The sequence below is a fragment of the Pinus tabuliformis genome, chromosome 3_2 (assembly GCF_031772625.1).
Source record: "Pinus tabuliformis cultivar Carrire ecotype Pingquan chromosome 3_2, CPIR1, whole genome shotgun sequence".
Lineage (NCBI taxonomy): Eukaryota > Viridiplantae > Streptophyta > Pinopsida > Pinales > Pinaceae > Pinus > Pinus tabuliformis.
In genome coordinates this window covers 445,533,442-445,551,097 of record NC_142302.1, presented here as the reverse complement: position 1 = coordinate 445,551,097, position 17,656 = coordinate 445,533,442, and the positions used below count along the sequence as shown (strand labels likewise).

At 36.7% G+C, this 17,656-nt stretch overlaps 1 protein-coding gene across 1 annotated transcript in view; it reads right to left on the bottom strand.

The window, feature by feature from the left end:
* LOC149181217 (Transducin/WD40 repeat-like superfamily protein) overlaps window positions 1–17,656 on the bottom strand; it is a 199,730-nt gene that overhangs the window by 27,981 nt on the left and 154,093 nt on the right. The window contains exons 6-8 of the mRNA XM_089416497.1: window positions 7,360–7,424; window positions 7,162–7,272; window positions 6,874–7,002 (exon numbers count right to left, since the gene is read on the bottom strand). Of these exons, the coding sequence (XP_089272623.1) occupies window positions 6,874–7,002; window positions 7,162–7,272; window positions 7,360–7,424 (305 nt within the window). The remainder of the gene's footprint in view (window positions 1–6,873; window positions 7,003–7,161; window positions 7,273–7,359; window positions 7,425–17,656) is intronic.

Here is a 17,656-nt window from a genome sequence, read left to right as displayed (position 1 = left end):
TTTGTGGCTAGAGTTTTCTCCCAGAAAGAGGGAGAGGACTATGATAACATTTTTACATGGGTTGCCCACTACACTACCATTCAATCTATCGTTGCTCTTGCTGCTAGCCAGGGATGGACACTTCACTAGATGGATGTAAAAGTTGTGTTTCTACATGGCATTCTCAAAGATGAAGTATATGTTCAGCAACCACAGGGCTTTGAGAAGCATGACATGAAGACTCGTGTGTGCAAACTGAAGAAAGCGCTTTGTGCATTGAAGCAAGCCCCCAAGGCTTGGTATGCCTGCATTGATATCTATCTGATGAAGCTTGGATTCACAAGGATCAGTGTTGATATGAATCTCTACTTCAAAGCAGTCCAAGATATGCCCGTAATTTTGGTACTATATGTTGATGATTTATTCTTGACAGGTGGAGAGCCTCTTATTCTCGAATGTAAGAGGGAGTTTCCCTCTGAATTTGAGATGAAAGACCTTGGTTTGATGCATTACTTCCTGGGCTTAGAGGTGTGGAAAAGGCTTGGTGAGATTTCCCTTTCTCAAGGGAAATATGTTGTCAAACTATTGGAGAGATTTGGAATGGTGGAATGCAAGTCCATGGCCACACTGATGAAGATGAACTTCAAGAAGTTATGTCGAGAAGCTACAAGACCTGACTTCGCAAATCCCTCGACAGTTGATTGGGGTATTGATGTTCTTAGTGAACACTAGACCGGACATATGCCTTGTTGTCAACACTCTGAGTCAATTTATGACTGAACCCCTAGATGCACACTTGGTTGTTGCTACCTACATGAGACTATTAATCTTGGGTTGAGATATATTATCGGAGATGTGAGACTACATGGATACATTGATGTTGATTGGGCCGACAATAGTGTTGAAAGGAAAAGTACATCAGGGTGTTGTTTTAGCCTAGGGTCTGCTATGATATCTTGGACGAGCAGGAAGCAAAAGTTTGTTGCTCTTAGCACAGCGGAGGCCAAGTGTATTGCTGCTAGTTGAAGCGACAAAACTTATAGTTGTTTGTCCTTTTAAAATGTAAAATACACAATGTCCAAAAAATCGTCTTTTCTGTCGTAGTCCTCAGAGAGATCTTTCCAACGGGCTATCATGCGCATCAAACGGAGATAGTACGACCAATTCGCGACCCCGGGAAGTTGATGTACCAACTTACCCAAAAACGGGGCCCACAATTTGGCGTTTCATCTTCTAGGGTTAGGTTTTGAAATGTGAAGGGTTTTCCATTGTTTCTCAACAATAAATAGGCCCTCGAGCCTCATTGTAACACAGTTCGAAACAATTCAGAGGCATGTAGCCGACACATCTCTTCTTAGAGATAAGCTACCATCGCCCTAGCTGGGTTATTTCTATTTGTAAGCATATTTTAGTATTCTCCATTAACGAAGTATTATTTCCGCTGCATCTCTATTTTTATGGTTATCGCATCTCTGTGTTTATGGTTATCTCTGTAATCTATTGCGTTCCTGCTTAAATCCGGATCAGATATTCACTTAATTCCATGATTTTCAAAACCTAAACTTAATGGCAAATTTGTGCAGCAGATAAACATCCAGAGCATCGAATGGCTTTGAGACCACTGAAGTGACAAAACTTATAGTTGTTTGTGCTTTAAATGTTAAAATACACAATGTATTGTGACTAATATTTTATTAATAAGATAAATGTACAAAGATGATTGAATGATACAATGAGGGCCCGCTTAGATACTTAGGCAGGTGCCCCTTCATGACTAGACATGTCTTTTTAGACATGCCTTTCCATTTTAACTAATGACTATTTAAAATATAACTACGATTATATATTATTTATTATTTATTTGCATTTATTTAATTTTGTCTAAATTATATTCACAACACTCGCATGGCTAGTTGTGAGGCAGTATGGTTGAGAAATCTCTTTGGAGAGTTGTTTGAGCAGGTATTGGATACGACTGTGATATATTGTGACAACAAGAGTGGGATCCAACTTTAAGAGAATCGTGTGTTCCACGACAAGTCCAAGCACATTAAGATTTGATATCGCTATAGCCGGGATATGGTGCAGAGAGGAGCTGTAAGACTCCATCACATTTCGACTAATGAGCAGATAGAAGACATTCTTACCAAGCCTTTGTCGAACGGGAAATTCTTGTTCTTTAGAGCGCAGCTTCGACTGGTGGATGCGACCCTCCCGAGAAAGGGTCATGGCTGATTGAGAACATTGAGCTAAGCTCTTACCCCCTGTTTTAACTCTCGGGGTGGAAATGGAGCAGGAGAGCTCCTAGGGCTAAGGGAACTCTTGGATAATAGGATAGTTGTGATCCTTACCTCTCATGGTAAGTAATATCCTGCCTATTGTCACAGTGGGGTGTGCGTGATCCTTGTCACTCATGGCAAGCTACCATCAAGTCTCGAACATGAGAAGAGTATACCTCAATACGCATCCTACACATAAGTTGGGGTTGGGATTACCACCCATCTAACCAATGGGTGAGGAGACATGGGTGTGTGTGATCCTCACCACTGGTAAGTTGGGTATCTTCCCAAAGTAGAGGATGCAAGTGTTTTAGCACTTGATTCTTGAGGATCAAGGTGGGAAGATGAGTGGAAAATAGGATAGTTGTGATCCTTACCTCTCATGGTAAGTAGTATCCTTCCTATTGTCTAACAATAGGATAGTTGTGATCCATACCTCTCATGGTAAGTAGTATCCTGCCTATTGTCATTGGATATAGGGTGGTAGATTGATCTCCCCTATGATGATTCTTCTTATTTAGATCATAAGTGTTCTACAGATGAGCGGGGATGAGATATGATATGATATAGTGATGATGATGAAGAGACATCTAAGACGAGACTTATGATGCAGTCGAAAATTCCTCCCTAGCTGAGAGGGAGTGTTGAAAATTGACAACTCAGGGAGAATTTCCCTCCTTCGGGAAGCCCTTCTCACCCTAAGGAGACCCTACTAAACCTTGGAAGAATTTTATTTGCTCATGGGAAAATATTATTTTTATTGTGTTACCATGACAACACAAAAGTACAAGTCGGCCTGGAAAAGGAAATTCGTCCTCCAAAACTACATATAAATACAAGTTACTTAGCATCACTTGGAGGCATCATATTAATCATTCATTCATCTTCTATTGGTTCGATCTAGTCTAAAATTGCAAGGGCATGAGTTCACACGTACGAAGGTGAGAGCTTTTTGTTGACCAAAGTTGACTTTTGTTTTGCAACTGTTTGACCAGCGTTGACTTTGAAGGATTTGACTTTGTTTGACTTGATTTTGGATCTATTTTGGAAGGTAGAGTTCAAGAGAGAGAAGACCGAATTTTTTTGGGCACTTAGACCCACATTGACTGCAGTTTCTAAGCTAGGGTTTCTGCAGGTCAAACAATGACTTTGACCAAGATTTTGTGGGCAAGCTTTTGGGCAATTTTGACCGATTTTGACCAAGCTTGGAAGGTTGCATTCTTTGACAGGTTGACCGAACCTTTTGGAGCATATTAGATCATTGACTTTGGACTAGTTAGGGTTGCATTGACTCTTGTTGACTTTGACAGAAAATTGCAGATTTGACTTTTGACAAGATTTGATTTTTATGCTCATATTGGATTGGATATTGGTTGGCTGATTTTGTTGGTCAAGGCTTTGACCTTCAACTAGTTGTTGATGTCTTGGACTACGCATCTCTCAGCAGAACATTTCATGACAATCTAATAGAAGAAGAATTTGGAAAGGTTTTTCCCTTTTGTGTGGTTTTTCCCTGGTCTTCGAACAAATCTCTGTCTCTATTGTTCTTGGCTATCTTCTATTGTGCATATGGTTTTATGTTCTATCTACAATTGCTTACTCTAATTGGGTGATTGAAAATATATTGGATAATCAACTGCTATTGGAAGAAGATTTGTTATAAGTGATTGTTATAGCATAGAACATTGGAAATACAGTACGAGTTCTCTGTGGAATAGTGCGAGTTCTGAGGCACATTATCTCTATGGAATAGTGCAAGTTCTGAGTCTAAGGAATGTTTTATCTACAATTGCTTGCTATTGGAAGAAGAATTGTTATAAGTGATTGTTATAGCATAGAACATTGGAAAATTAACATTCCTCAGCCTCAAAACTCGCACTATTCCACAGGGATAATGTGCCTCAGGTCTGCATGGTTCCACAAAGAAATAGTGTCTCAAGTCCACATGGTTCCACAGAGATATAGTGCCTTAGACATGCGCACAAAACAAAGATACGTGAGATTGTAACGAACAAAGTTCGTATACTCCAAAGAATGCTCTAATACCAATGTAACGAACAAAGTTCGTATACCCAAAGGAATGCTCTGATACCAATGTAACGAACAAAGTTCGTTCACACCAGTGTGGAAAAAGTCTGCAAAAAACCCCGATTTAATCCTAAAAACGCGATTTTTTGAACTAAACGATTTAATCCCTCGACTTTTTGGCGACTTTTTCACAAACGAAAAAATCGTGATTTTTTCCTTATAATCGAGAGTCGACCCAAAAAGTCTTCCTCCCTTCCCAGGCCGCGGATAAAGAGGCCACAAAGGTGAAAAAACTGTAAATTGAAGCTTTCATCCATGCATTTTCAAGTTATTGCATTGTATTGTTTGTCATAGTTCTTGTGAGCATAGCAGTCTCATTTGTAATGTGTTAGTTTTGAGGTTAAGATATGTTTTTGTTTTCCAACGAAAAACAAATCTTTATACTTCATATTTCTAGTTAGAAAGCAAAGTATACATTGGCTAAGCCTCCAGGCTTTCAGTGATCCAGACTCTAACAGCCACTGCCCCTTCAAAAGATTACAAAAGTACCAAAAGGACAGGCATACAACAATCTTCCGTAGAAAGAACCCCACACCATCAAAAACATTGTTACAGTTGTTGAATGTTTCCAGACGAAACAACAAAGAGGAGGTAATGAAGATCAAATAGCAATAACCTGTCCAAAAAAAAACAAAACCAATGCCTCAAAAAAGAACCCATTTTTCAGACAAGAACAAAGTACCTGTGAAATCTTGCAAAGATCCTTCCTGCAATGAGAGCAGGTTTTGAAAGGGAATCTTCTTTAGTGGTGAATTCCATGTAAATGTGGGGAAAGGTTATGTATCAGAAGTGGATTTTACCTCCAAGAGTTTTTGAATAATAGATGCCAAGGCTAGGTTAATAATTTGACATCTACTGTTTTCTCAGAAAATAAGTAGCTTGGATTCACCAAGCGTTAATTTTCACATCTACTGTGATACTCACTGTTAATTTTCATTGGACCTACCACCTGACACCTTATTACCCAAGCAGATTACAATCTACTAAATAAATGCATGACTTATTTCTTAATACAATCAGCGGAAACAAAAATTAAAAGGGGAAGAGGATCTCAATGACTGATTACTTGATGACTTTTAGATGATTCATGATATACATTTATTATATTTTTTGTTGATATTTTGACTCTTGAGAGTTGAGACTCGGACAGGACTCAAAACTCAGGAGTTGATTCACTATTTTGATATGTGATGTAGCATTAGATTTCATATACATATTATATATTAGCTTTCTTTACATGTTTATGTGGAAATGCATTTATTTGATGTTGTGGATACTCTAGATGTTAAAAAAATAAAAATAAAAAATGAATAATTTTGTGTTTTTTTTTTAATTTTGCCGACTTTTTGCCGACTTTTTCAAAAAACTCCCGACTTTGACGAGTTTTTCAACTTTTGGACCCTTGTCGAATTAATCCCGACTTCGACTTTTTCCACATTCACACAAAGGAATGCTCACATACCAATGTAACGAACAAAGTTCGTATAATCAGAAGCATGCTCTGATACCAATGTAGTAACAAACTTTGTAGATGTATACACTTAAACTTGTAAATACACAAATGTATTGTAAATAATATTTTTATTAATAAGATGAATAGTACAAAGATGAAGGAATGTTACAATGAGGGTCTGCTTATATACCTAGGCAGGTGCCCTTTCATGAATCAGCATGTCCTTTAGACAAGCCTTTCCATTTAACTATTGACTATTTAATTAATCATTACTATGATTATTTATTATTTATATTTATTTGCATTTTTTTATATAAATTATATTCATAATAGAGATGATCTGAATCTGCTTTGGAGGAGAGTGAATAGGCTCAATATAAAGTGATTTGTCCATGCAAAGGGGTGTGTCCCTTGGGCAGGCTGACTTGATCTTGGAGGGGCCAACTTGAACACTTGTGAGGTAAATATAAATTCAATTTTTCTCTTTTTATTTTATTGATGAAAATACCGACCGAAGTTACCAATTTCCAATAATATCCACAAATACAAGCACACTGGATATTTATTTTTTACTAACACTAGTTACTTTTTTTCAATTCCAATTCTCATAAGTTACTTAATAATGATTTCTTGTAGCTATTGGCAGCTTCAATATTTTAATATAATACAAGTAAACTCAATGTTTTGTTATACTAAATAAAAACATCTGGTCACTAAATTTCCATGTCTGTGAATACTCTATATTTCCTTTGTTTAGAAATTTTTTGGCTGCATACAATTGGTGACTTAGGCAAGATCCTAAAATGCAAACTTCCCCAGAAAAATTTAAGCATTTTCACTACTTTCAGATTTCTCATTCTATTTATGTTTTGTAAGGCAGGAGAACTTAAAAAATGATGAAACCTAGGCAACACCACAATCACACATCCCACATTACACGCATCTACAAAAAGAAAATTTTACAGCAATAACACGAATGTGTACAAAAGCAAAGTTAATAATAAATGTCTATCAACCAAAATAAATGTCTATGAGCCAAACTATTTGATTAGTTAATTAGCAGCTAATGAGCACCTGAGAAATAATCTGTTCTGTGCTGTCTTCTAATTTTCTCTTCTTCACTGAACCAGCATTGCTCTCAATATCCATCTCTCCCGCAGTTTGCCATATTTTTATAGAGCAATCCCAAGAACCTGAACAAATCTAAGGCAATAAAAGCAGCAATGAAAAGCATGCAACATTGCATGTAGTGGCTTTTATAACCACAAAATAACTTCTATGTAAACCTCAAGGAGATTCGACTATCTCTTTAATTGGGATGGTATGCATTGTAGACAAGGCACTGAGCACACAAGAAATTACCAAATTCCTACGTGGACATGCCGATACAGTCTGAACAGATGAGGTATGGCCTTTCAAAAGTTTGTATGGTCTAACCATCTTCCCATTTGTCATGTGCTCATTGGGCTTGAACTGTCATGACATTTAACAACTCAAAATAATTCCCAACCTCTCACCAGAAGACAACCTGCATGACAGCTAATAAAAAGACAGCAATACCTGCCACAGTCGTATGGTTCGATCCTTCGAGGCAGTAGCTAGATTTATAAAATTATCACTAGAATCTGCTTCAGAATATAATAAGGCATCAAAACATAAGTAACATGTATGTTACATTACAACATTACAGGCTTAACTTTCACTTTGACTAGTTCTGACTATCACACTATTTGCGAGAGTTACTGAACAAATTTCATAAAAGAGCTCCAGTTTATATACAATCAATTCACCTAGCTAGATTTACAAACTAATCACTACAATCTACTTCAAAAAATAGTAAGCTATCAAAACATAGCTAACATATATGTCGCATTACAACATTAATAGCTTAACTTTGACTTTTCTTAGTTGTGACTATCACACTACATTTCTAAGGGTGACTGAACAATTTTACTAGAAAACCTCCAGTTTATATAGAGTCAATTCACCTAGCTATATTCACATAATTATCACTAGAATCTTCTTCAGAATATAGCAGGCCATCAAAACATTGCTAGTATATTTGTCACATTACAACATTAATAGCTTAACCTTCATTTCTCCTAGTTCTGACTATCACATTATATTTCTGAGTTACTGAACAACTTTCATAAAAGAGCTCCAGTTTATATACAACTAATTCAACTATATCAGATATATCTGTGCTTTTCACGTCAACTGAGTTTCACTTCAGCGGTTTGTTGAAAAATGTGTAACTAGGTTCGGTCTTCATAAGTATGAAATGTATTCTTGTAAATTATAAAATGAAAAGAAATTATTATTGGAGCATGGGTTTCATGCTCAAGTTCTTTATTTTACAGGTCAAGCACCCATTGAGTGCTTCTAGGGTTTGTCCTAGGTCTAAGAGTCATTGTCATATATTTAAGACCCCAAAGGAGCACATTGTATCTTGTAAACAAAAATTATTTTTGCCTTTAAAGTGTCGAAATGCCCTCCAAGATCAAGTCGGCCTAAGTGAAGAGCCATGTCTACCCCTTGAAGAGGCCTATATAAAGAGAGGAACTCATCCTCCAAAGGATCACTCACTCATCTCTCATTCTATGCGAAGAAGAGGTTGAAGAAGAAGGACGAAGAAGAGGTCGAAGGAAGTCGAAGTGTTTGGGCTAGTTCTCTCTCCCACGTGCAAGTCGAAGCTAGGGTTTCTACGCAAGGGTTATCTTTGGTTCAATCTTGGAAGGAAGAGAGAAAAGAAGTCAAGCGAAGGTCACTTAGGGTGTCTCTCTAGCCCTAAGTCTCAAGGAAAGGCAAGCAAAGGGAAGAAGAGGCTCTACGAAGAAGATCGAAGTCTTCAAGAGGGGCAGCAACAGTTGTCGAGCAAACAGAATTTCGGATCTGCAGTAGGAGGTCGAAGTTCTTGCAGCAAGAGGCTGAGTTGATCTTGATCTTGGAGGGTATTTGTCTGAGTCACAAGGTCTTGGTATTCATCAATTGAAGGATCTATAAGAAGAGAAGAGATTTAAGGGTTTTCCCCTCAAGAGGAGGGGTTTTGGCCCTAGCTTGCAGACAACATACTATGTCACTATTCTTATTGTTTTTGTAGCTATTTGATGTATCTCACATTATAATAATAAGGAACAAAGCTAATAAGGTAAAAGGTAACACAAACAGTTATCAAGTTAAAGAGAATTAACATATTCATTGCCCTATTGAATTCTCAACATGGTATCAAAGCTAAGGTTATCTAAGGGCATCATGAAGATCTCCTCTACAGTGAAGAAGTTCATCAAGAAGATCACAAGCCATCTCAAGAAAGGTATCAAGGAAGCATGGAGTTTCTTATTTTCTTCAAAGAAGGTATCAATCAAGGAAAAGGATGAAGGTCTCTTCTCGGCTCTCTCTGGCACATTCCAAGATGAAGACATTTGGGTAATTGATAGTGGTGCATCAAGACACATGACTGGCCATTCCAAACGATTGAAGACCTTATCAAAAGGAAAATCCACTTATTCAGTGGAACTTGGAGATAACAAGAGTTATCCCGTAAAAGGTATTGGATCGACCTCTATAAAGCTGGAGAATGGAAGCAACATTCACCTCAACAACATTCTATTTCTTCTAGGTTTGCACAAGAATTTACTTTCCATCTCAAGTTTAGTAGATAAGGGTGATAGAATAGCTTTCATTGATGGAAAGGTTGTTGTATGGAGTAAAGACTCAAGTATAGAACAAGCTAAAGTCATTGGCATTCGAGAAGGAAGACTCTACAGACTGATATCTCTTGTGGCCCAAGCCCTAGTTCACATTGAAATTAGCCCGTGTGAACTTTGGCATAGAAGATTTGGTCATCTACATTTCAAAATCCTTCCAACTCTAAGTTCCATAGTAGATGGAATTCCTAATTTGAAGGAAGCTTATGAAGGATGTGTATTGGGTAAGAATACCAAGAGACCGTTTGGAAGCAATGCTTCACAGTCAAAAGAAATTTTGGATCTCATTCACTCCAATGTATGTGGTCCTATGACTCCTAAATCACTTGAAGGTCATCTATATTATGTCACATTTATAGATGATCATTCAAAAAGACCTAGGTTTACTTAATGAAAACCAAGGATGAAGTATTTACAAAATTTCAAGAATTCAAAGCTGAAGTAGAGAACCTTACAAAAAGAAGAATCAAGATACTAAGATCTGATAATGGAGGATAATATACATCCAAAAAGATTATATCATGTTGTAAGGAGTCTGGAATTCAGAGGGAGTTGATAGTCCCATATAATCCCGAGAAAAATCGAGTTGCAGAACGAAAGAATAGATCCATTGAAGAAAGTGTAAAATCAATGTTGCACAATCAAGATCTACCTAAGTTTTTGTGGGGAGAAGCCACAAAGAAAGTTGTTTACATTTTGAATCGAAGTCCCCACAGATCCCTAGACAAAAAAACTTTGAAGGAAGTGTTCACTGGAAAGAAGCCATCTATAGATCATCTCTAGATCTTTAAGTGTCCTGTATATATCCATATACCGAAGGACAAGAGAAAGAAGTTGGATCCTTCAGGCATGAAGGGAACATTTGTTGGGTACAACAACTCATCGAAAGCCTATAGGATCTACATGAAAGATGGACATCACATACAAGTCAGTCGTGATGTAATATTTCATGAGAGCATAGCTTTCAAGAAATCAAAGGAACTTAACATAGACTCTGGTGATGAAGAACTTCCGGTTGTTGACCACTCCATGTCAACTACCCCATAGCTATACATCTTTTCGCGCATGGATTTCCATCATGTCTAAGCACTCAGATGATCCACAATTCATCATTATCAGCTATATGTACACTGGAGTTTTGTAAACCCATTCTGTATTTTGTAATGTAAATGATCCTAGTAAGACAAATGTATGTAACAACCTAGGTAAATTTATTTTTCTGATGACGATTTCTATCCTAAGAGATTTTTAGTCTCACTGATTCATGTGTGTTTCTAAACACAGATGATCGGCAGAGTTTTTCCCTCCAACCTCACCCCAAAGCTAGGGTCGATTTTGTGATCAGGATTTTAAATGAGTCCTATTGTTATTTTATTACAAGTCACTTAGTCTACTAGATCATATTTTGTGCCGTAGAAATGGGTAATTATTGAGGGCCTATAATGAACGAGTGTTCCCCCTTCATGGGTTAGAAATGTAATATTTCATGTAAAAAATATTTAGTGCATGGTCCCTCATAATTAGACACCATGGCTGAATATTAGAGGGTTGGAAAAATTAATAATCCCCTCATGAGTCAATTAATTAAATTTTTGGCTAAAATAAAGTAAAATGCTAAAGCTAGAAATTTAATTAATTTAGGTCCTACGAAAAATTAAATTCTCCAACATTTAAAATTCGTAGGTTTTAAATCTTCTAATTTTTAGAGGTCCCTGGCCAAGGGAATATTAAAAATTTCAAGATATTTTGAACCCTTAGACCATTGTAGTTAGGTCAAAGTCAACTTTTTGCGGCAACTAACTCAAAATAATCATTTTTGAATTAATTAAAAGTGAAATTCAAATTTCCTCAATAATTTTATTTCAACGATGATGATTAAAAGATCATTTGATCTTCATCAACAGTTGAGATTGCTTTGACCGAGATCAAGCCAAATAGCCATTGGAAAATTTTCCTATAAATGAGACGCCTCTCTCCATTATTCGCATCTGATTTCTGAATCGTGTACTTGCTCTAAGAAAACTCTTGTAACTTTTTCTGGTTAATAAAACGCAAAGACTTTGGGGTTTCAGATCGTGGTGTTCCTCTTTCAGATTTATGTGGTAATATTGTTCTTAATACTTGCTGCTTTTATTTGCATTTGCTGGTTAATAGCCTTTGAGGATTGATCTGTGTACAGGTATCTTGCACAGATTTCTGGGTTTTTTAGAATATCATTTTAATTTGATAGAAGTAGCAGATATCTTTATTTCTTGATAATTTTATGATCATTTTTTAGATCTCTATTAATCTAACAAGCAGATTTAAGTGTGCAAAAGTTATCATTCAGAATTTGGGCGTTTGGGGAAGTCCTCAGTTGGACCAACTGACTCTCAGTTTACAGAATCTAAAAGAGCCCACTATCTTTTTAATTTTTGAAGTCATTTTATAGAATATTTTACTTGCAAGGTTTTTCTTGGGCTTGTGCCTCTTTAAAATTTCAAATTTATTTCTAAATATTGTGCAAAAATTTGTTTAAATCTGGCTAATAGAGGGCTTTGATCTACAGATTTGTTAGATCTATAGAATATTATTGTAGATTTGTAAATATCAAATTTTTTAATTCATTGGAGTTTTGGGTATTTCATATTTTTGTATATACATGCTTTGGGGTTTTTTCTATCTTTTGTTTGTGCAAGAACAGATCTAAAAATTGCAGGTGATTTTTGTGGATTTCGGAGAGAGATCTAAGCCCCAAAGGGCATCTCCATTTTGTTTGCAGGTTGAGGAAAAATTTCAGAAGGATCGTGGGCAATTTTTTTTAGGGCCTTGAGGCCCAACGCTGGCCATCTCCAGCCTCATTCTCGACCTCTATCATTCCACCCTCAGGCCTCTCATCTTTGCAACCTTCTTCACCATAATTTTCTCACTAAATTTTTCCTAAAATTTCCCAAAAATTTTAACAAAATTTTCTCAAAATTTTTTGAGTTTGGCATTTGCATTGGAGAATTTTCAGTGACTTGGGCAGCCCATCTTCAAGTGTCTTCAAGCCCCAAGGGGCTGACTGGTGCACATCCTCTAAACCCTTACCTCTTTCGTTGATATAATTGAAAGAAAGATTAACACTGGCATAAAATTTTAGTTATCTAAAATTTAGCAGCAAATTAATTGCATATTTCATTGCATTACATTTCAGAAATATAATTACTTTCAGAAACTTTTGCATGCTATTTTCTGAATATTATTTCACTGTTTTTTTAGTAATTTTCTGAGTTTTTAAACAAAATACATCAATAGATCAAAAAGAATTAAACTCAGAAATTTTTTGAATTTAGCAACAGATTTAATGTACATTTTCACTGTTGTATAATTGCTGAAATAGAAGTTAGTTTCAGTAACTTTTGCAAACAAATTTCTGAAAATTGTTTTACTGTTATTCGGTAGTATATTTCTGAGTTTTTAGATCAAATACATTAATAGATCAGATATAATTAAACTCAGAAATTTTCTGAATTGTAGTTATCAGTTTGTCATTTAAATTTTTTTGTTGTTATACATAGAAATTTCTGAATATTGCATGGTTACAAGACTGTTGTTTTAGAATATATTGTTGGTTTTAACATTTGATGTAAGAGCAAATTACTAGACTGATATTTCATTAATGTGATCTGAGTTTAAAACATTTAGTTTAATTTCTGAAGTTCATTTGTTTTTACATGCTTATGCAAGTAGGACTAATCTAGTTTTACTTATGCATCTAATGATGTTGATTGAGTATTTCATACAAATGAAATTTTGAATTTAAAAGTGCTTTATTCCAGAATTTTACATTTCAGTCTATTGTGCATTTCAGTAATTATTTGTGCAGATTTTAATCTGCTTTCACATTTAGATCACCACCTTTCAGAACCTTAAGTTAAGTAACATTTAAGACATATTTCAGAAATAATTTTAGGCTTTCATTTAACTAAAATTAACCAAATTCCTGCATTTCACATAGTTTTAAGTTTTGCATTTGCATATGAGACAGTCGAGTCTTTTCAGCAGCGATTTCCCATCCTTTACTTGAACCTTATTTTCTTCGCAAGATAGTTGTCTCCACAAGGCACTGGTATCACTTCAAATCATTTTGAATCCTTAAAATCTTGCGCAATGTAAAACAAGTATTGGTTTCTTAGCTGTGTCTCCCGGGTTGGTTGGTTCCCAACTAATCTTTCATTTTTCCATTTCCATAGGGTCTACCCCCCTCAGTCTGCTAGTGGGAGACAACTCAAACGGAGTCATTGGGGATCAATGTGACATCCCCCAAGCTGAGTCGTTGTCGCGGTGCCTGGACATTATGTGTGACAACACAGGTATTTGAGGAAGCAATTGACAAGGGAGAAGAAAAATCACACCATGAAGAAGAAGGTCCTAGTGAGCCTGTTCAACCTATGGCCATCCTTGAAACAAGGAAAAGTCTTAATTGGTTAAAATCTACACTACTTGATGCAGAAGGTCATGGGACAACGAAAGGATCATTTAGAGAAAGTAAGAAACCCAAGAATGTAAGAAGCAACTAGCAGCAAAATTTGACATGAAGGATCTTGGGCTGATGCATTACTATTTGGGACTAGAAGTCTGGGAAGGACCTAATGAAGTTTATTTAGGTCAAGGAAAGTACGTGATCAAGATGTTGAAGAGGTTTGACATGATGGACTACAAACCTATGACCACTCTGATGATCACAAACTTGAAGAAACTAAGGAGTTTTGAATCAAGCCCTGTGGATCCTTCCAAGTATACTTATTGGCTCGTTAATGTACTTGGCAAATACTCGACCAAACATATGCTTTGCAGTAAATGTTCTCAGCCAATTCCAAGTGGAGCTGAAGCATGATCATTGGATAGCAGCAAAGCATATTCTAAGATATCTGCGAGGAACCATCCACTATTGTCTTAAGTATGATAGAAGAAATGGTGTCCAACTGATTGGATATACAGATTCTGACTAGGGAGGTAGTGAGCAAGATGGAAGGAGCAGTACAGGAGGATGTTTCAGTTTGGGATCCTCCATGGTCTCATGGATGAGAAGAAAACAAGACACAGTTTCTTTGAGTAGTGTTGAGGCTGAATAAGTTGCAGCCTATGAAGTAAGCATATAAGAAGGATGGTTGAGGAAGTTGTTACCCGACCTGTTTGAAGGACCGATGAACCCTATAGTGATACTTTGTGATAACACCAGTTGTATATGTTTGTCTAAAGATCCAGTGTTTCATGGAAAGACAAAGCATATAAACAACAAGTATCACTATATTCGAGAGCTATTACAAAATGGTGTGCTGCAACTACAATATATCTCCATTGATGAGCAGGTAGCTGACATATTGACAAAGTCACTTTCGAACAAGAAGATCGTGTACTTAAGAGACAAACTTGGTTTGGTTGATGTATCCTCCCTAATTGAGAGGGAGAGATAGACACTACATTCTTGTCTTCACTTGGGAAGAAAGAATGAAGGATTTGATAACCATCTAGCATTCAATACTCTTTGAGAATGTGGTAGGGCATTCAAGACAAGAGTAGTCATGGACCGATATTCTTTGAGGACTAGCTATCCAAGATAAGAATAGTCCAAAGAAAGTCATACTCGGTGAACACCAGGGTGGAGTATGTACCTTGAGAGACAATGATTACAGTGTCTTGCCAGCATTGTGCTCTGATCTTATGGAGAGAAAGAGTTGTTAGTCAAGGCCTTGCTATGTGACAATGCTAGTTAATATGATGCTAGACAAATGGGTTACCAATCCAACTCCTTTTATGAGATCTCTTCAGATTGTAAATGACCATGTACCTCTTATGAATACCTCCCTAGTTAATAGGGAGTGTTGAAAAATGTCTTAATAAGGTAAAAGGTAACACAAACAGTTGTCGAGTTTAAGAGAATTAACATATTCATTTCCCTATTGAATTCTCAACACGGTTGGGTAGAATAGTTTTTATCCTCCCCACCCAAGTTTAAGTCTCGCAAATCGACATGTTTACGAACTGAAATAGAGTAACTATGTTGCACTTTTAAGTCATTCTATATTGAGGGTTGGCCTAGTAACAGCAACCTCACTCTTACCTTTGGTCTGAGAGGGATGCCAACTTTCTTCCTTGGGCAGTATACCCAATGCCCAAAAAAAAATTCAATTAAGATTAGCTTGGGTGGTTGGGCAAAATAGTTGTTATCCTCGCCACCCAAGTTCAAGTCCCTTAAGTTGACATGTTTACGCTCTGGAATACAGTAACTATATTGCGCTCTTAAGCGAGTATATATTGTCGAATGGCCAAAGTCACTTCTGAACAAGAAGATCATGTACATAAGAGACAAACTTGGTTTGGTTGATGTATCCTCCCTAATTGAGAGGGAGAGAGAGACACTATAGTCTTGTCTTCACTTGGGAAGAAAGAATGGAGGATTTGGTAACCATCTAGCATTCGATACTTTTTGAGAATGTGGTAGGGCATTCAAGACAAGAGTAGTCGTGGACCAATATTCTTTGAGGACTAGCTATCCAAGATAAGAATAGTCCAAAGAAGGTCATACTCGGTGAACACCCGAGTGGAGTATGTACCTTGAGAGGCAATGATTACAGTGTCTTGCCAGCATTGTGCTCTGATCTTATGGAGAGATAGAGTTGTTAGTCAAGGCCTTGCTATGTGACAATGCTGGTTAATATGATGCTACACAGATGGGTTACCAATCCACTCTTTTTATGAGATCTCTTCAGATTGTGAATGACCATGTACCTCTTATGAATACCTCCCTAGTTAAGAGGGAGTGTTGAAAAATGTCTTAATAAGGTAAAAGGTAACACAAACAGTTATCGAGTTTAAGAGAATTAACATATTCATTTCCCTATTGAATTCTCAACACGGTTGGGCAGAATAGTTTTTATCCTCCCCACCCAGGTTTAAGTCTCGCAAATCGACATGTTTACGAACTGAAATAGAGTAACTATGTTGCACTTTTAAGTCGGTCTATATTGAGGGTTGGCCTAGTACCAGCAACCTCTCTCTTGCCTTTGGTCTGAGAGGGATGCCAACTTTCTTCCTTGGGCAATATACCCAATGCCCAAAAAAAAATTCAATTAAGATTAGCTTGGGTGGTTGGGCAGAATAGTTGTTATCCTCGCCACCCAGGTTCAAGTCCCTTAAGTTGACATGTTTACGCTCTGGAATAGAATAACTATGTTGCGCTCTTAAGGGAGACTATATTGTCGGATGGCCAGGTACCAGGAACCTCTCTCTTGCCTTCGGGCTGACAAAGAGGCCGACTTTCTTCCCTGGGCAATCCCTAATGCCCAAAATTTACCTTGGAAAAAAATATATGTGCTTTTCAGCCATGCTATAAAAAATAAAACCTACAGAAAGGAAATCTGTAAATCCCAGAGAAAATAGCTATCTAACAGCGTAAGAAGTCTATTATCACAGCGTAATACAGGTGAATATGACATTGGTGCATTACTAAAACGTATTTTTGTCATTGCCCTGCCCATTAATGGGCATACAGCCTTGCAATGAAACCCAAGTACAATGGGCTTCACATCACGCTTGACAGCCACAACACTATATCCTCACTTTCAACAGTATGCATCAACAACAAGAATCTCAAAGACCATTCCATGTGTTTGCAACATGTGGATCCCTGAATAGAACAAAACTGTATGCAATCACATTAAACTATCAATCAATATAACTGAGAAATATAATCTACACTTATGAATGCTTATAATTTGATGTCCAGATCAAAAGCTAACTTGCACAAAATGTGCAAACATGTCCAAGTTTCCAAAACGGGAAAGCTTGGAAACATGAACCCCCCAAAAATGTGTAAATAGGGGTAACACTGTGTAAAAAAAAAAATACAAAAAATATAGATATATAGCTTTTCTTTTAAATAACACATTATCTTGCAAGAAAATTAGAATGATACACATAAATGACAATTTAGAAGGATACCCTTGTCTATATTAACTCTCACAAATGATTCCATGACGCAAAATCTTATAACCTCATGGTCTTGATGTTGATGTTTTGTGTAGCGTTATAAGGTATTCCCACCTTGCTAAAGGAAATCTCCAAGTCGGCTTAAGAGAAATTAAATAAAAGTTATTTTTTTTTATTTTGGAACATCATGTAGGCTC